The following is a 20,694-nucleotide window of genomic DNA, read 5'->3' on the forward strand; positions in this document are numbered from 1 at the left end:
TTTTGACTTGCCCAAATTTCAAATTCCATCGGATTGGCCTGTACATTTTATTCATGTAATTATTCTGGCTTATATTCATTGTAACCCTCATTGTGCAATCACTGTAATATTCCCGTGGCTATCGTCCAAAAATGAATAATGATTGACATGAAGAAAAAAATATTTAAATCGGTTGACCTTGAAGGCCATCCCTGTAATTTTTTGTTTCTCTTAAGATTCTATCAAATTATATCTGTAGGAACTGTATTTGAAGAATTTGAGTTTTTTGACAATTATCACTCCCGCACTCCTATGTTTGGAAAGAATTTCGTAAGATCCTATTCAAGAAGATTTTTACGTTATGAATAAAAGGTTTTAACAAAACTCCGAGTTGGCTCAGCTGAAAGAATGCGGAGATTCGACGCGACTGTGTCGCCCCAAGCGGCCTCCTGATCAGAGTGTGAAGCTCGAGGTAAGGCTTATACCCGAAACCGCGCTAAATTTGAAAAGTATGCATGAATGAGCGTGACTATTGTAGAGAGTATGTGAGAGTGAGAACGAAATTAATTTTAAGCGATCAGACGAACCCGCGAATTTACACAGAGCCATCAACGACCAGCGTGACATCTGGAGGAGGACCACGGCAAGAGCGAAGCAAAATTTGAAACCGACGAATGACGACGGCGTTTGAGCAACTAAGTCGAGCGAGGCACATCTGGATGCCGTAAGCCGAATCGAGTGACATATCGACCAATCATCGATCGCAACGGAGTACTGGACGAATCCCGTAATACAACGGCCGGCTAGAAGAAGCCGTGAGCTGATTGGATGCGAGGTTTTTGAACTAACGGAAAATTGGAGAACACATGTTGCTGAGGAGGCAGCCATGATAAATTGATTCTGATCTGGACGCCGTGCTTGTTAGTCGCACAAATTCAGCTATAAGCATTAAAATATTTTACAACGCAATTAACCACCATTACTGAGTTAAATATTGCACATTGTTAAGATTTATTTTACGATTGTACCTTTTCGAAGCTATTGCTCACGACCACTGTGTGGATTATTGCCGAGTGACGATTAATTAGTATTATTACGTGCGCGTGGAAAACGCCATCGCCGAGACATCGACGCTATTCCGCCTGCTATCCCGCCAACTTCGTTGAGAGTCAGCTATCTGGACGAGTACCGACCCGAGGGGTTCACTGCTGCCGCAGGGTGAGTCTGATCGCTAATTTAGCCCCAGGGTGTCCTCACCGCGATATCGCGATCAATTTTAGTAAATTTCACCAGTTTGATTTTTGGTGTAATTTATTTGTATTAATATTTTTTTTACGAAAGTAATTATTGAATTCCTTCGGATTATCGAGACGTGTGTGACGACACTAAGAAGCACGGTAACATCGAGCTGTATTTGTGTGTGTTCGTACATTAAACCGTAGATTCAAAGTCGAGCGTTCGCTTCTTATTATTTATTTTTTTTTGTTCGAGACGCTGTCATTGAACTAACTGTGTGACATTATTATTACTATTGTTAATGGTATTATTGGTTGGAACATTGTAGTCCGGTCAATTTAGACATTCGAAGTTACATAAAGTCCCAACAAGCTGAATTTCTGTGAAGTTGTTCAAAACATAATTATAAACAATGTCTAGAAGTTCCCCATCATTCCTCTGTAAGGAAAAAATTTAATTCAAGGTCAAAGGTCAAAAAAATGAGTTTTTCGCGATTTTCAGCAAAACGGTAAGTTTTATCATAAAAATACTTCAAACAAAAATTGTAGATCATAAAATTATCTATAAAAAATGTATCAATACTTTTTTTCTTACGAGCCACCGTTTCTGAGATATAACGATTCAAAAAGTTATAAAAGTTGTTATCGTCATAATATGCACACGTTTCCACGCCACCTATGAGGTAGTGTACTTAGCGCATTTTTTTTAACGTGGTTTCCCCAGTAGGCCTACTACACGGGTCAGTTGTGATCCTGTTTAATGTAAAAAAACTATTGCAAAATAACGGAAATTTTCAAAGATTAAGAAAGATAAAAGCGATGTAAATGAAAAAAATTAGGAAAACGGTTGACCCTGAAGGCCATCCCTGCAACTTCCCGCTAATTCCATACTTAGGCGCTTAAAATTGCACCAATGACATTTTTGAGCTCTTCGAGCTCAAAAATACAATTTATGGGTTATTTTGAGCTCTCCGAGCTCAAAGAGATTGCTTTCTTATGCTTTAAAGCTCTTCGAGCTCAAAAGTCTGATAGAGATTTGATGACACTATTTTTTGAATTTTTAAACCGCAATAACTTTTGAATGAATAAACCGATTTTTACGCGGTTAGAAACATTCGACGCAGTTTTTTAAGCCTCACAAAGAATCTCAAATTTTGAATTGATCGCGCTAGAAATTTTGGAGTTATTCCGAATATACACTTTTTTCGGTTTTCTTTCGTTCACGATATCTCTCGAATGAATCAACCGATTTTGACCGGACTGGTGGCGATCGACGTTGTTTTTTGAGGTTAAGAGCTGATTAGTTTTCAGAATTGAACCTTTAAGCCGTTTAAAAGTTATTCCAAAAAAACCACATTTGAAAAAAAGTTTTTTTTCAGTTTTTTTAAGATTACTCAAAATCTATTGATTTGAATCGGTCCAAATAGTTTTCAAAACCTAAGTTTAGTCAAGCCCTTTCGAATGGCATCAACCGCGATGAAATCGGTCAAGCTGTTCAAAAGTTATAAGCGGTTCACATACTTTCACACACACACACACACACACACACACACACACACACACACACACACACACACATACATACAGACACCGTGACAACCTCGCGGGGATAGTCAGGGAAGTTTCCTGTGACCTTCAAACGTCGAGATCTGATGAAAACTCGATTTTTGCAAAACGGGGTGAAAACAATAACTTCCCGATTTTTGAAAATCTTCGATTTTCTTAGCGGGAAGTTACAAAAACAAAAGAAAAAAATATAGAAATTTTCAATAAAATAAAAAAAAAAAAATTTCGTAGTTGCAAAACCATACATTAATTATTACTTCTGCTCAGTGCTTTGTAAGCAACTAAGTACTTAAATAATATTAAATTTTATTTTCATAATTCAAAGTTGTTAAAATACAAATAGTATCAATGCGAAAATATTTTCTACTTTAGCAAGTTGAAAAAAAAAACAATTGAAAAAAAAAAAAAAAATTAGGAAAATGGTTGACCCTAAAGGCCATCCCTGCAACTTCCCGCTAATTCCGTTAATACCTGGCCGCTTTTTTGAGCTCGTCGAGCTCAAAAGTACAATCTGTGTGTTGTTTTAAGCTCTCCAAGCTCGAAAAGATACCTTTTCTATGCTTTTGAGCTCTTTGAGCTCAAAAGTCTGATAGAAGTTTCATGGAACACTATTTTTTGAATGTTCATACCGCAATAACTTTTGAATGAATGAACCGATTTTTACGCGGTTGGCGGCATTCTACGTAGTTTTTTAAGCCTTATAAATAATTTCTAAGTTTCAATTGGTAAAACTAGAAATTTCGGAGTAACTCTGAAAAAACACTTTTTTCGGTTTTCTTTCGTTCACGATATCTCTCGAACGAATCAACCGATTTTGACCAGCTTGGTGGCAATCGACGTGGTTTTATGATGTTAAGAGCTGATTAGTTTTTGGAATCGATCGGTAGAGCTGTTTGAAAGTGATTCCAAAAAATGTCGAAGTTATTTTGAAAAAGTCCTGATATCCAGATATTTCGTCGAGGATATCTCTCGAACTAATCAACCGATTTCCACGTTTTTGGCGGCAATCGACGCGGTTTTTTAACTTCTGAAATTATTCTATATCATCAAAAACGATCCGAGAAGAAATGACGAAGTTATGTGAAAAAACAGTTTTCGGTTTTTTCGGTTTTATTTCGTTCACGCTATCTCTCGAACGAATCAACCGATTTTGACCGGATTAGCGCTGATCGGCGTGGCTTTTTGACGTTAAGAGCTGATTAGTTTTTGAAATTGATCGATCGAGCCGTTTAAAAGATATTCCAAAAAAACCACTTTCAAAAATGATTTTTTTCTAATTTTTTTTGAGATTTTTCAAAATTTCTCAAAATCTATCGGTCCGAATCGGTTCAAATTCTCAGGAAATCTAAGTTTGGCGAAGCCCTTTCGAATGGCACCAACCGCGATGAAATCGGTTCAACCGTTCAAAAGTTATAAGTGATTCACATACTTACACACACACACACACACACACACACACACACACACACACACACACACACACACACACACACACACACACACACACACACACACTCGGGGCAGAAGAGATACTGCTACCGGGCGCGTCTCCCCGAGCGGATGGGAGAACGCTCGCTGTCCTTGGATGACACTTAATCTCTTAGTTGATGAGGTAGAGCGGGTAGGAGCCAAGCAAAATAACCAAACAAAATACGCTCCCGTGGACAAAACTCCCCTTTAATGGGTTGGTCGCACTAACTGACCTAACAAGACGATCGTTCTCTGCTGTGACCCACTGGGAGTGACCGGAACCTGTATCGTAGTTTCCGACGATGCAGGCCACGGCTGATGTGAGCTTGCTCTACCGAGGTGTAAGTTGCAGCAGTGGATCAGGAGCCAGCCACTTCGGGCCTTGATCAGGAAGTACGCAGTGAGTGTTAGAGATCGGAATCTTCACCGCTCCGAGCGAGTCTAGTCCGTCCGTGTATTCCGGGACTGGCTAAGTGTCGGCTAGGCCTCAGGGAACTGGGGTAGGAGTACTATCTCCGAGGGTACACCCGTTCCTAGTTATGGCAACCCGCTCCACTCCGTACGATGCGCTGGTAAATTAAAAAGTATGAGTAATGCACAGGAAACAAACAAGAGTGAAAACGGGCCTCATGCCCAGCAAGACGCACTGCTACTTAGTGCAAAGATGAAGAGGACAGATGCGCTGGCACATCTGGAGAAGCTAGTCTGTGGACTGCAGGACTTTCTCCAAACCAAGCAAAATGTCCACAAGGAGATCAAGTCGAAGTCGACGAACATCTGCAGTGCCCTGAGAAGGTTCAAAAAACTGGACCAAGAATGGCAGGAAATCCAACAACAACACGGTAATATCGTGATGAAGACGAGTGTGACAGCGGTTCCACCAGCAAAAGCCGACACGTTTGTCGAGGAGATGGACACAGGTGGCGAGGGTGACGTCGAGTCAGTTGTCGGAGACGGAGAGGAAACTGGAACTGAAATCAGGCCTGGGAAAAGGAAAGAACGAAATTCCCCAGACTCAATGACCAGCCGTACTAAGAAGAAGAAGGACCTTAAACCAAGTCTCCGAAAAACGCGGTAACACAGAACGGCGGAAAAAGGAGGTGAATGAATGGCAAAAGTCCAGTCAAGGAAGTCCAAGAGAGAGCAAGCAGTAGAAAAGCTCCAGAAGCAACCGCCGGAAGAGTCCAGGCCAGAGCCTAATCGGAAAGAACCGCGCAAACGGATTAGGCCGGACGCACTGATCATCCGCCCCGCAGAGACGGCAAAGTATGCTGAAATTCTGAAGCGAATAAAGCAGGACGTCCCTGACGAACAGGTCCGTACTACAGTGGATAAGATCCAAAGAACTAGGACCGGGAGCTTGCTGATTACGCTTTCGAGGAAGAGCGCTGACCGAGGCCAAGCCTTACAGAAGACCATCGCGGACATCCTCCAAGAAGACGCGAAGGTAATCTGCAAAGGGCCACAGGAAGACGTCGAAATCCGAGATCTTGACGGTACCACAACCAAGGAGGATATTCAGGCTGCATTGCAAACGGAAATCGGAGAAACCTGCGAGATACCACTAGGGACAATTAAGATTCATAAGGCCTACAGAGGTACTCAGACAGCTGTTGTGACACTACCAGCAGCTGCAGCGCGCAAGATATTGGCAGGAAGCGGTAAAGTCCGGATCGGCTGGACCAACTGCCGAATCAGAGCTACGAGGAGACCAATCCAATGTTTCAAGTGCTGGCACTTTGGACATCTTGGATCCCAGTGCAAGAGCAATGTGGATCGGTCTAAGCTATGTATTAGGTGCGGACAAGAGGGACACAAGATTGCTGAATGCAAAAACCCAGCGAAATGTGTATTATGCGCGGATCAAAGTGCGGAGAACTCGGCTCATCATGCCGGCGCATCCAGGTGCCCAGTATTTAAAGAGGCACTCCAGAAGATAACAAACAAACAGACATGAAGATATTGCAGCTAAACCTAAACCATTGCGAAGCTGCACATGATCTGCTTATGCAAACAGCAAGAGAACTAGAGTTAGACTTAGTAATGATAGCAGAGCCATATAGATACCTGAATACCCAGCCTTGGGAATCTGACAGCACCACCAAGGCTGTCATCTGGTCTTGTGGTAAGCATCCCTTCCAGAGTGTAGTTAACAATGATAATGCCGGCTTTGTAGCAGCAACAGTTAACGGCATCCGTTTCTACAGCTGTTATGCACCACCTAGCCTATCCATTGTTGAATTCACTGAATTCTTGGACAAACTGACCGAGGACGCCAAGCAGCATTATCCGGTCGCGATTGCCGGTGACTTCAACTCCTGGGCAGTAGACTGGGGCAGCAAGCAGACAAATGCGCGAGGAAAAGCACTCCTCGAAGCTTTCTCTACACTAGATGTAGTCCAGCTCAACAGTGGTGATACGCCAACCTATACTAAAGGGGAAGCAAGCTCTATTGTAGATCTCACTTTCGTCAGCAGCAGCCTCATCAGTGGGAAATACGACTGGAAGGTGATGGATATCTACACAGCCAGCGACCACAAGGCAATTCTCTGGGAAATATTACATGACCGGAATACAAGAAGACCAATCAAGTCACTCAATACCATTGGATGGAAAGTGAAGTCTTTTGACACAAGCACATTGATAATAGCCCTGAATAGTGAACCGATTACTACTGGACCCGCAGAAGAAATGACCAAGGACCTGATGAAAAGAGTTGTCCAGGCCTGTGACGCAAGTATGGTCCGGAAATGCAGCATAAGCCAACGCCCGGCAGTACACTGGTGGAACGACCACATCAGCGTTCTTCGGAAAGAGTGTCTAAAGAAAAGGAGAATATCCCAGCGTGGCTATCGACGACCCAACTCTGCGGAGCTGGTCGCAGAGTACAAAAAAGCCCGTCGATTACTGAACAAAGCCATCAAGGATAGTAAGAGGCAATGCTGGAAAGAGCTCATCAACGAGGTGGACAAAGACCTGTGGGGTAGGCCGTACAAGGTGGTCATGAATCACCTAAAAGTCAAACAAATGCCGGCACCCACATGCCCACAACTTCTGCAGAGAATCGTTACCGCGCTGTTTCCGCAGCAACGCGAGCTTCACTACCAGCTAGCTCAAGGAGAACTGGAGGACATTCCAACTGTCACGGAAGAAGAACTGACGGAGGCTTGCAACCGCGTAGGGAATAATAAAGCACCGGGATTAGACGGAATCCCTAACATTGCCTTAAAAACAGCTATAAAGGCAGCACCGGCATTATTCCTGGATGTTTACAACACCTGCCTCAAAGAAGGGATTTTTCCTCGAAAGTGGAAACAGCAACGGTTAGTGCTGCTTCCTAAAGGGAAAAAGCCACCGGATGAACCGTCATCTTACCGCCCACTTTGCATGCTAGATACAGCGGGTAAGATATTCGAACGCATAATTCACCAGAGAATTGAAGCAGTAGTCGACCCACTCCTGGCAGACAATCAGTATGGATTCCGGAAAGGACGATCAACCCTGGACGCAATCAAACTGGTTGTTGATACGGCCAAGGAAGCAATCGCAGGAACCAGATGGAAGGGTGGAACGAAGAAGTATTGCCTGGTGGCGACCCTAGACATCAGAAATGCCTTCAACTCCGCCAATTGGGAATGCATCATGCAGGCCCTCCAAGAGAAGAATGTACCAGAATACCTTTCTTAAGATCGTAGCAAGCTACTTTGAAAACAGGGTCCTGAAGTATGACACGAAGAACGGTCCAAGGGAGTATGCTATTTCTGGAGGTGTACCACAAGGTTCAGTTCTAGGCCCGCTCCTGTGGAATATTATGTATGACGGCCTATTAAGACTAACTCTGCCAAGAAACGTCAAACTCGTAGCATATGCAGACGACGTAGCCGTAGTGATCGTTGCCAAACATCTTGACGAGATAAACCATGTGTTCGATCTCACTTTCGAGCGCGTTAACCGGTGGATGGACGCAGTGAACCTGCAACTGGCGCAACACAAAACTGAGGCAGTGCTTATTACCAGCAGGAAAGTGGTAGAGACAATTAAGCTGAAAGTCGCCGAACAAGAAATCACATCACAACCTTATATTCGATATTTAGGAGTGATGCTTGATGCCCGACTCAACTTTAAGCAGCAGGTAGAACACGTCAGTGCCAAGGCGTCAGCAGTGGGAACAAGTCTAGCACGACTGATGCCGAACATCGGAGGGCCAAAGCAGAGCAGAAGGGTACTGTTATCATCTGTAGTCACATCGGTGCTTACATATGGTATATCTATTTGGACCAACGCTCTCGAGATGCAAGAATCATGGAGGAAGGCTGGACCAGTATACCGACGGTGTGCCTTAAGAGTCGCCAGCGCCTTCCGCACAATATCCGAGGAAGCAGTGTGCGTTATTTCCGGAACTCTGCCTCTCAGAGTCCTCGCTGAGGAAAGACGGAACCTTTATCATCGTAAAAGGTCAACTACACTAAGCGCTGAAGAGCTCAGAACTGAAGAACGGCAAAACAGCTTCGACCGATGGCAGCTCCAGTGGGACGCTGCAGAAAAAGGAAGATGGACGTATCGTCTTATACCGAGGATCGACGACTGGCTGAACCGGAGTCATGGAGAGGTTAACTACTACCTTACGCAGATGTTGTCAGGACACGGCTGCTTCCGAGCCTATCTTCACCGCTTTAAGCACGACGATTCTCCGGAGTGCCCATCCTGCCCAGGTGTCGCTGAAGACGTGGAGCACGTGATCTTTGCATGTCCTCGTTTTAACCAACAGCGCGATGAATTAGAGAAGATTCTAAAAAAGAGAATTCAACCGGAGACAATAGTAGAAGAAATGCTGTCATCAGAAGCTGTCTGGAACGCCACGAGCACCTTTGCCACTGAAGTGCTTACAGAGTTGCGGTCCATCGAGAGAAAAAGAGCAGAAAACAGAAACTAGAAGGGAGATAGAAATAAAAACATCTTAGCCACCAGAAGGAAGAGCGGCAGCTAATTCCTCCCCCCGCGAAGAAATGCCTTACGGCGGTACCATGGGGGATCAGAGGATAGAAGAGAAAGGGGTTTAGGGTTTAGTGGGTAGGGGCGTTAGTGTCGAGTTAGTATGACGCTGCGTCGAGTCGCCACATATCCAGGCCAAACAGCTATGCCTAGAATCCGTCAAAAGGATTCCCCCTACAAAACACACACACACACACACACACATACATACATACAGACATAGTGACAACCTCGCGGGAATAGTCAGGGAAGCTTCCTGTGACCTTCAAACGTCGAGATCTGATGAAAACTCGATTTTTGCAAAACGGGGTGAAAACAATAACTTCCCGATTTTTGAAAATCTGAGATTTTTAGCGGGAAGTTAAAAAAGTGTTGAAGTTTATTCGTCTTATTCGTAAGTTTCAAATTCTTGTTCTTCTTCTTGTTCTTCTTCTCCTGCATCTTCTTCATCTTCATTTTGGATGCAAGTAAATTGTGTCAATAGCGATGTATCGCATGATACTTCGTCGGAGTCAAACGAATCCTCCATTGTTTGTGATTCAATAATAGAGCACGACCGGCCTTGACAATTTGTGCATGCCAAAGAACAAGACAGTCCGACTTTTTTGCAACCACATTTAGCACTGCATCCCTTTTTGCAGTTGCAAAAAATAGTGTTCAGCAGTTTTTCCGGCGCAAGTGGAAGTAAAGTTTGAACTGGCTCTAATATATTGTTGACCAACTTCCAACCCCAGTCTGTAGGGTCTAGCTGATAACCAAGCCACACTTGCACTTGGTAATATACTCGAAAAAGATGTTGGTGAGCAGCAACTGAGGTTGGAGGAAGACAAGCTAATTGAACTTGTTTTTTATTTTTAGTATTTTTAACGAAACATGCATATCGATGCTTATCTAAACAGGTAGTTTTTTTAGGAGCTCCGTACATAGAAAGAAGAAAGCGGATGCCGTTGGTAATAACTTCTTGTTGAGTTGAATTACTCTTTTTAAAACTTTAGCACATTGAATTAAATCTTGTTTTTCAAACATTTTGAAAACTGCTGTTTTACCCCTCCTGTAAAATGCAGATGTCGTATCACAGCCAGTTATTGCGTGTAAAAATAGTACATGATCTTTACACTTTACTAAAGTAAATAAACTTTTTGATGAATATATATCTGATTGATGCTGAGCTTTTCCTGGTTTTAAGAAAAAAATAGTTTTTTCAGTTGGCGTTCGAGCAGTGAGTAATACAAGTAAGTCAACATCTTCACCAACAACAATAGTTGTATTTGTCAAATTGAATTGCTCTATTAGTGTTTCTATTTATTTAGTGTTTTTATTTATTTAGTGTTTCTATTATTAGCTTGTTTTACCTATATATTTTCAGCCGTAAACTTTTCTTTCAACATTGAAATGAACCGAGACTTGTTGTGGGTATTTGTAAGAAATTTCTGTTGACTGGTTGGGACTGTCATAAGTTCATCAAATAAAATATCAGAAGATGAATTTCATTTATTATAGCAGGTATAAGACCCTAGCCACGCACACAATAGAACAAGAGACAAATGTCTCGAAGTTACACTGGCTTAAAGATTAAGGGACTGGGTTTCATTTTACCTGATATTCTTGTAGTTAAAACTTATGTATATTTTATATTGTAAATATAAGTTACAATGACCGATAGAAAAATATTTAAACATTTAATATATAATATATATATATATATATATATATATATATATATATATATATATATATATATATATATATATATATATATATTATATAAAATATTACAACTCTAGATGTATTGATACATTTTTTATAGATAATTTTATGATCTACAATTTTCATTTGAAAAACTTTTATGATAAAACTTACCGTTTTGCTGAGAATCGCGAAAAACTCATTTTTTTGACCTTTGACCTTGAATTAAATTTTTTTCCTTACAGGGGAATGATGGGGAACTTCTAGACATTGTTTATAATTATATTTTGAACAATTTCACTGAAATTCAGCTTGTTGGGACTTTATGTAACTTCACTCTCATTTTTTGGTCTAAATTGACCGGACTATTGATGGATGCCGACAATTGAATTTGATTTCTTTTTGTTGTTGTTATTAAACGTAACGCCCGAGAAATTTGGAGCTGTGTAGGACAGCTAGCCCGACCGACGCGCCATCTCCGAGCGCGAGCCCAAACTTATCTCGAGCTTCAACTACCCGTAAGCTTAGTCGATTTACCGACCGTAGTTAGTTATCCGCCGCGAGCCCGCCAAATTGTTGAATTTTTGAATTATTATTTTGCGAATTATCGTCGAATTAAAGCTACATTGTGTTTAATTTGCTATGGCAAATTAATTGGGGGAATTTGCGAGCCATTGACGGACCGACTTTAAGCTTTATTTAAATTATTAAATAGTTTGAGACAAATTAAGTGTTTATTTCATCGTATAAGTAATTATTAGTAAATTTGAAATAAATTAATTATTTAGAGTATTGTATTATGAAGTATAATTGCTCTTGAGCATTTGCGAACCACCGACGGAACGAATTGAGTTTATTATTTTGTTTTTGTTATTAATTAATTTGAGCAAAAATTAATTGTTTATTTCATCGTATAAGTAATTATAAATTAATTCGGGATTTTTACGAGCCGTTGACGGACCGAATATAATTTTTGGTTATGATTAAGTAATTTGAAGATCGATTAAATGCTTACGTCATCGTAGTATTAGTTGTAAGTAATTTAAATTAGTATCTGCGAGCCACCGATATATCAATATTATTGTTGTTTCTTTTAGTTAATATTATAATTTTTGGAAAATTATTACTAATTCTTGGCGACTGTTAAAATAAATTGTTTACTGGACATTCGTCGATTACTTTTTTTTTGTTATATTCTTTTCCCAAGCTTACTTAGATTTAAGCATTTTACGTTTCGCCGTTCATTCGAATTTTAAATCTCTTCGTCAACGACCCGCCGCCCGACGACAAACGAGAACGACTTCGAATCGTGGAACGGTAAGTTCCTGGCGCCAACTACCTTCGAAACTCAGGTAAGCCAATTTAGGTGGTGCTCTCCAACCCTGTCGACGCCAGTGCCGGTGAAAACACCATTATAATATATATATATATATATATATATATATATATATATATATATATATATATATATATATATATATATATATATATATATATATATATATATATATATATATATATATATATATATATATATATATATATTATACGATACAATGTGACTTGTCAGCACGATAGCATTTTTAATTTATAACCGATTCTTTTCAAACTCAACATGCTTTATCTATCGATTAAGACCAAGGTTAACTTCGAAGATGAGCTTAATCGGGCGAGTAATTTTAAAATGACAAGATTTTGAAATTTTAAAAATCGTAAAAATTGCTGTTTTTACTACTTCAACTTGATATAATTACGGAACTAGACAAGATAATTCGGTAAAATGCATCGCAAAGCTCTTTTGATAAGCTTTAATTTCCACTACTCAGAAGTGGTAATAGCCTCGATGTTACGTCTTTCAAAGTTCGTTTAATGAAACAGTTTTACTGTTGCAGCCGTTTAAGAATTATTGTCTCTCATCATAGTTTAATCATGATGTAGATTCGATGATTAGAATATTAATCAGTCCTTCCTGTAAGGTTTTCAGATAAGTCGTCAGTACATTTGTCACAAATTAGTTCTAAATATTGTGTTCTTGAATTAAAATTTTATCCGGTTTCAAAATTTTGATTAACTTGTAAAATGTTGTTCCTAAGCAGTTACTTAAAAATCAGACATTTAAAATTCAAATCTTATAATTGCAATCGTTTGGTAAATATTTGAGAAACTTTTTCATCACAAGATAATTTTTAACTTCCCGCTAAGAAAATCGAAGATTTTCAAAATAGTGCAGGGCCCTTGTTGACGTCAGTGTTGTTTCTTCCATGTTTACAGCGAATCTGCTACTAATACACTGCCTATACTATATATATAAGGCTACAAATACTATAGTATTTGCGATCATTGGTTGCTGAGATATTGGTAATCAACCACAAAATGATCTTTTTCTATTCAAATACCAATATTTCAGCAAAAAATGCTCGTATCGAAATTAAAAAAAAAACCAAAGTAAAGCTGAATAAATAAGTTATCTGTTCCATATAAAAGTTAAGTCAAAAAAATTTTTTCTAAGTCCGTAGATTAAAAAAAAAACCAAAAAAATTTTAAAAATTATTTTTTCGGTGGTTTTTTTAAGATTACTCAAAAAAAAATTTCAAAAACAAATTTTCAAACTCAAATCCAAAAACTAGATACTCAGAGCTACAATTTACTTTTTCTTTTATTTGCTGTACAACTATTTTTCTACTAGTTACAGCCTGTTGAAAATTCCCCAAAAATTTCGATTTTTTTTGCTTCCTTAATTTTTGTGAAAAGTGTATGTTGTGAGATAATAAGACTTATATATTAAATCAGTGAGGTTTGAAATTTCTTCCTCATTTCTGAATATTTCTAAAAACAGTAGGCGTGACAGTTTAAAAACATGGTCTCTATTGTAAACGTTTATTTTGTGAACTTCGCAGACGTTGGAAAGTCATGCTCCAATTGTACCAACGAAAGTACTCGGTGATCCTGAAGAGTTAAGTCGTCATTTACTTCATAACAACACAGAAGGATTCAATAGTCACTGTATTCAAAAGCGAGGAGAAATCAATGATGGATATAATAATGAAGAAGGATCAGATTTTGAATCTCACGTGAGTATACACTGTGAAAATTTTCTATGAATAGATATTTCTGAATAATTTATTTTTATGGCACATATTACCAGCAAACTTTATTGATCTACAGCTGAACTTACTGTTTCCATCGTAATTTTTCGTACAATTTTCTTTCCGTGTACATACATACATACATACATACATACATGTCTTCAAAATTTAAGTTCAGTCAAGCCCTTTCGAATGGCAACAACCACGATGAAATCGGTCAAGCCGTTCAAAAGTTATGAGAGGTTTATATACATCCACACACACACACACACACACACACACACACACACACACACACACACACACACACTCACACTTGGGGCAGAGGAGAAACTGCTACCAGGCGCGTCTGCCCGTAGCGAATGGGAGAACGCTCGCTGTACCTGGTACAGAGGGTAGGAGCCAAATAAAATACGTTCCCGTGGACAAAACTCCTCCTTTAATGGGTTGGTCACACTAACTGACCTAACAAGACGATCCATCCCTGCTGTGACCCACTGGGAGTGACCAGAACCTCGTGTCGTAGTTTCCGACGATGCAGGCCACGGCTGATGTGAGCTTGCTCTGCCGAGGTGTAAGTTGCAGCAGTGGATCAGGAGCCAGCCACTTCGGGCCTTGATCAGGAAGTACGCAGTGAGTGTTAGAGATCGGAATCTTCACCGCTCCGAGCGAGTATAGTCCGTCCGTGTATTCCGGGACTGGCTAAGTGTCGGCTAAGCCTCAGGGAACTGGGGTAGGAGTACTATCTCCGAGGGTACACCCGTTCCTAGTTATGACAACCCGCTCCACTCTGTACGATGCGCTGGTAAATCAAAAAAGTATGAGTAACCCACAGGAAACAAACAAGAGTGGAAACGGGCTACATGCCCAACAAGCAGCGATTGAAGCAAGCGCTGAAATGAAGCGGTCGCAAGCGTTGGAACGCCTTGAAAAGCTGACCAGTGAGCTAAATGACTTCATCCAATCTAAGGTCAATATCCACAAGGAGATTAAGACCAAGACGACCAGCGTAGCCAATGCCCTCCAGAGATTCAAGAAACTTGATGAAGAATGGCGTTTAACAGTACGACGCACTTCTCGCACTACATCGGAGAGAAGCATTCAAGCAACTGTCGTGAATGAAGAAGCAATGGGCGCTGGAGCCCATCAGTCGCGGAAGACAGAAGCAGAACTAGCAGTAAGTCAACTAAGAGAAAATATCGATCTTCTCCCGACCCAACGATCTGCCAAGTTGTGAAGAAAAAGGACCTGAAACCAAGCCCTCCGAAAAACACGGCAGTGCAGAACGCCGGAAAAAAAAAGGTGACTGAATGGCAGAAGGTCCAATCCAAGAAGGAGAAGAAGGAGCAAGCGAGAGAGCGGTTACCAAAACAACCGGTGAACAAATCTCGGCCAGAGCCTAAGCGGAAAAAACCGCGAAAATTCACCAAACCAGATGCCTTAATTATTCGACCCGTTCAGAAGGCAAAATATGCCGAGATATTGCGTCGGATTAAAAAAGATGTCCCACCAGATCAGACCCGTGACGTCGTTGACAAGGATCAAAAGACGAATGATGGGAATATGCTTATTACGCTTTCCAGAAAGACTGCAGACAAAGGACAAGCTTTGCTGAAGACCATCAAGAGCATCCTTAAAGAAGAAGCGCAAGTCATCTGTAAAGGCCCAGAGGAATAGCTTGAAATCCGGGACATTGACGACGAAACAACTAAAGACGATGTCCGGAAGGCCTTACAAGAGGCAGCTGAAAATGACTACAAAATACCTAAAGATGTCATTAAAATTCGTCCGGCCTACAGAGGTACTTAAACTGCTTCGGTACGATTGCCAGCAGCAATAGTGCAGAAGATACTCGGAAAGACAGGCAAAATAAGGATTGGCTGGGTAAATTGCCGTGTCAGAGCAGTTGAGACACCACTACAATGCTATAAGTGCTGGCACTTTGGGCACACTACTGCCCAATGTAAAAGCGAAGTCGACCGATCTGGGCTTTGCATCAAATGTGGGCAAACAGGTCATCAAGCTGCTCAATGCCAAAATAAAGTGAAATGTGCGTTAAGTGCGAAAAAACCTGGCTCTCAAGTTACTGCTCACCGGTCTGGTTCTGGCCGATGCCCAGTCTTCCAAAAAGCACTCCAGAAGCTGACAAATAAACGAACATGAGGATACTGCAGCTTAACATCAATAACTGCGAAGCTGCGCATGACCTGATTATGCAGACAGTACGGGAATTAAAGCTCGACGTTGTGCTTTTATCGGAACCATATAAACATTTAGCTGGACATCCTTGGGAGACAGATATCACCACGAAAGCTGTGATCTGGGCTTGTGGTAAGCTCCCTTTCCAGAGTGTAGCTACCAATGGCAGCGCTGGCTTTGTAGCAGCATCAGTAGATGGCATCCGTTTTTACAGCTGCTACGCAACACCTAGCCTCTCAATTGCTGAGTTTACTGATTTCTTGGATCGACTGACCGAGTACGGGAAGCAACATCATCCAGTGGCGATAGCCGGGGACTTTAACGCCTGGGCAGTGGACTGGGGCAGTAAGCAGACTAATGCACGAGGAAGAGAGCTGCTAGAAGCTCTTTCTACACTAGATGTAGTCTTGCTCAACAGTGGTGACACGCCGACCTACACCAAAGGTGACGCAAGCTCGATTGTAGACGTCACTTTTGTCAGTACCAGCCTTGCTAAAGGTAACTCTAACTGAAAGGTACTGGACATCTACACTGCCAGTAACCATCATGTGATACTCTGGGAAACGTCAAACGACCAGAACCTCAGGGGGCCTATCAAGCAATTTAACACCGTCGGTTGGAAGGTGAAATCTTTTGACCCAGAAGTATTGCTAACAGCCCTCGATAGTGATCCGATAGAGACTGGATGTGCAGAAAAACATACTAACGCCCTGATGATGCGAGTAACACAAGCTTGTGATGCCAGTATGCCTCGCAAACGTGTTATGAATTCAAGACCTGCGGTACACTGGTGGAATGATCATATCAGCAACCTCCGGAAAGAGTGTCATCGAAAGAGAAGAATATCTCAGCGTGGCTATCAACGACCTAACTCTGCAGTGCTGATCGCAGAGTACAAAAAAGCTCGTCGTGAACTTAATAAGGCCATAAAAGAGAGCAAAGGAATATGCTGGAAAGAGCTCATATACGAGGTCGACAAAGACGTGTGGGGTCGGCCGTATAAGGTGGTCATGACGAACCTGAAGAAACAACAAATGCCGTCACCTACGTGTCCCCAACTCCTTCAGAAAATCGTCACTGCGCTGTTTCCACAGCCACACAGTCTCAATTATCAGTCAACGCAAGATGAACTGGACGACATTCCACCTGTCACTGAAGAAGAATTGTTGGAGGCCTGTAATCGGGTAGGAAATAATAAAGCGCCGGGATTGGACGGAATCCCTAATATAACCTTGAAAACCATCATAAAGGCAGCACCAACATTATTTCTAGACGCTTACAACGCATGCCTCAAGGAGGGGACTTTTCCTCGTAAGTGGAAACAGCAACGGTTAGTACTTTTACCTAAAGGAAAGAAACCGCCAGAAAAACCGTCATCTTACCGACCACTCTGCATGCAAGATACGGTGAGTAAGATATTTGAGCGTATCATCCATCAGAGAATAGATGCAGTAGTCGACCCACTTTTGGCAGACAACCAGTATGGATTCCGGGAAAGACGATCAACCCTGGACGCGATCAACCTGGTTGTTAATACGGCCAAAGAGGCAATCGCAGGAACTAGATGAAAGGGTGGAACGAAGAAGTACTGCCTGGTGGCTGCCTTGGACATCAAAAATGCTTTCAATTCCGCTAATTGGGACTGCATCATGCAAGCTCTCGACGAGAAGAACGTGCCAACATATCTTCGCAGACTAGTGATTAGCTATTTTACAGATAGAGTGCTGAAATACGATACAAAAAATGGTCCGAAAGAGTATGATATAACCGGTGGTGTGCCACAGGGCTCTGTTCTTGGTCCACTTCTGTGGAATATAATGTATGACAGGCTCCTGAGACTGAAGCTTCCAAGATGTGTCAAACTGGTAGCGTATGCGGATGATGTTGCCGCATTGATCGTCGCCAAACACCTCGACGAGATTCAACATCTGTTTGACATCACTTTTGAGAAGATCAACCAGTGAATGGATACAGTGAACCTACAACTGGCCAAGCAGAAGACCGAAGCAGTGCTTATTACCAGCCGAAAAGAAGTTGAAACAATTAAGCTAAAAGTCGGTGACCGAGAAATCACATCACAACCTCATATACGATATCTGGGAGTGATGCTTGATGCCCGACTCAACTTCAAGCAGCAAGTGGAACACGTCTGTACGAAAGCGTCAGTAGTGAGAGCTAGTCTCGCACGACTGATGCCGAACGTCGGAGGCCCAAAGCAGAGCAGGAGGCTGCTATTGTCATCAGTAGTCACATCGGTGCTCACTTACGGAATATCCATTTGGGCTGACGCACTAGAGGTGCTAGATTCATGGAGAAAAGCTGGACCAATATATCGTATGAGTGCCCTACGAGTAACTAGCGCCTTCCGCACAATATCAGAGGAAGCAGTGTGTGTTATTTCCGGTACTCTGCCTCTCGGAGTCCTAGCTGAGGAAAGACGGAACCTATACCAACAAAAAAGGTCAACCACACTGAGCCTCGGAGAACTTAGAAAGAAAGAACGGCAACACAGCATCGCAAGATGGCAACAGGAGTGGAATTCTTCAGAGAAAGCTCTGTGGACGTACCGTCTCATACCTCGGATTGATGTGTGGTTCAACCGGAGTCACGGTGAGATCAACTATTATTTAGCGCAGATGTTATCAGGACATGGATGTTACCGGAAGTATCTTCACCGCTTTAAGCACGATGATACCCCAGAGTGCCCGACCAGTCCAGGGGTCAATGAAGATACGGAGCATGTTTTCTCTGTGTGTCCACGTTTCAACCAACAGCGCGATGAGTTAGAGAAGATTCTGAAAAAGAGAACCCAACCAGAATCAATAGTAGAAGCAATGTTGTCGTCAGAAGCTGCCTGGAACGCCACAAGCACTTTTGCTACAAAAGTGCTTACAGAGTTGCGATCCATTGAGTGAAAAAGAGCGAAAGACAGAATCTAGAAGGAAGAAATAACATCTTAGCCACCAGAAGGAAAAGCGGCAGCTAATTCCTCCCCCCGCGAAGAAATGCCTTACGGCGGTACCATGGGGGATCAGAGGATAGAAGAGAAAGGGGTTTAGGGTTTAGTGGGTAGGGGCGTCAGCGTCGAGTTTTAGTATGACGCTGCGTCAAGTCGCCACATATCCAGGCCAAACAGCTATGCCTAGAATCCGTAAAAAGGATTCCCCCCCCTAAGGAAAAAAAAAAACACACACACACACACACACATACACGGACACACACACACACACACACACACACACACACACACACACACACACACACTCACACACACACACACACACACACACACACACACACACACACACACATACATACATACATACATACATGCAGACACGGTGACGTCACCCTGGTTTCTTAGGACCTCAAAACGTCGAGATCTAATGAAAACTCGGTTTCCGAAAAACGGAGTAAAAACAATTACTTCCCGATTTTTGAAAAATTTTAATTTTCTTAGCGGGTAGTTAAAAAGTTTTTCTTTATTTTGCTCTGAATTTTTTTATAGGAAATTTGATTCTCTTCAAAATTGTTCGTGTCTATTTTTTTCCTACACTCAACAGAAACGAAGTTACAGAGGGCCGAATAGAAGGGAAATAATAATTAATGATATAATAATAAAACAAAATTCAATATTTTAACTAATCAACGATTTAACTCAATAAACTTCATTATATATCAACAATTTTTTAATTTAACATTATTTAAAAATAATAAATAAACAAAGTTTACAATAAAACCAGGAATTAATTAAAATTACTATATTTATACATTTTTTTGTTCACTGTTAACTGGTTAGATTTATATAATACTAGCTGTTATCCGCCCGTTTCGCTGAGCGCTTTATAGAATTGCACTTTTAGATCTAGACTTCAAGTCATTGCAAGTCTTATAAGTGAAGTTAAAACCTGTCTAGCTTCAAGTGCGAATAATTTTTCTGTTATTGAAAATTTTCTCAACAACATCAAATTTTTATAGAAAATAAATTTAACATGTTTTTTACGAATTCTATTCAAATAAGTAGCTAAATTTATTTTTCACATATTTAGTGTTTGGAAAATGTATTCATTGTAATCTGTTATATTCCCGTGATCCCGCATTAAGAGAAATTTAGAAATTATGTAATCACCAAAAAATAACATGTATGTGAAATTCTTAGTCCGTTGACTGAATTACTACATGTAATGTTAAGTTTTGGGAACTTTACAATGGCTTTTTCCCTGCTGCTAAAGAGACGTTTGTTGTAACGAAATTTTTAGTAAACGTTATTGAAACTCGATAGACATGATCTAAATTTCATGTTTCAAAAAGTCCACGACTTTCTTTTTCATATATAGATTATTTATTGCACGAAGGATATAATTTGTGATGAAACTGTACATTTTTCCACAAATACTGTTTCTGCTCTTCGTCTTCAGTACCAAACTGAATGAATTCTTCAACCAAAGCAAGTGTTCTTTCAGCAATATCGTTTACTTCAT

General features: G+C 41.1%; 1 protein-coding gene across 1 annotated transcript in view; it reads left to right on the forward strand.

The window, feature by feature from the left end:
* Positions 1–20,694, forward strand: part of LOC123275345 (patj homolog) — a gene marked incomplete in the record, with an annotated part of 555,954 nt that overhangs the window by 179,108 nt on the left and 356,152 nt on the right. Inside the window, 1 exon segment of the mRNA XM_044743428.1 lies at positions 13,826–13,999. Coding sequence (XP_044599363.1) covers positions 13,826–13,999 — 174 coding nt within the window.

The sequence above is a fragment of the Cotesia glomerata genome, linkage group LG1 (assembly GCF_020080835.1).
Source record: "Cotesia glomerata isolate CgM1 linkage group LG1, MPM_Cglom_v2.3, whole genome shotgun sequence".
Lineage (NCBI taxonomy): Eukaryota > Metazoa > Arthropoda > Insecta > Hymenoptera > Braconidae > Cotesia > Cotesia glomerata.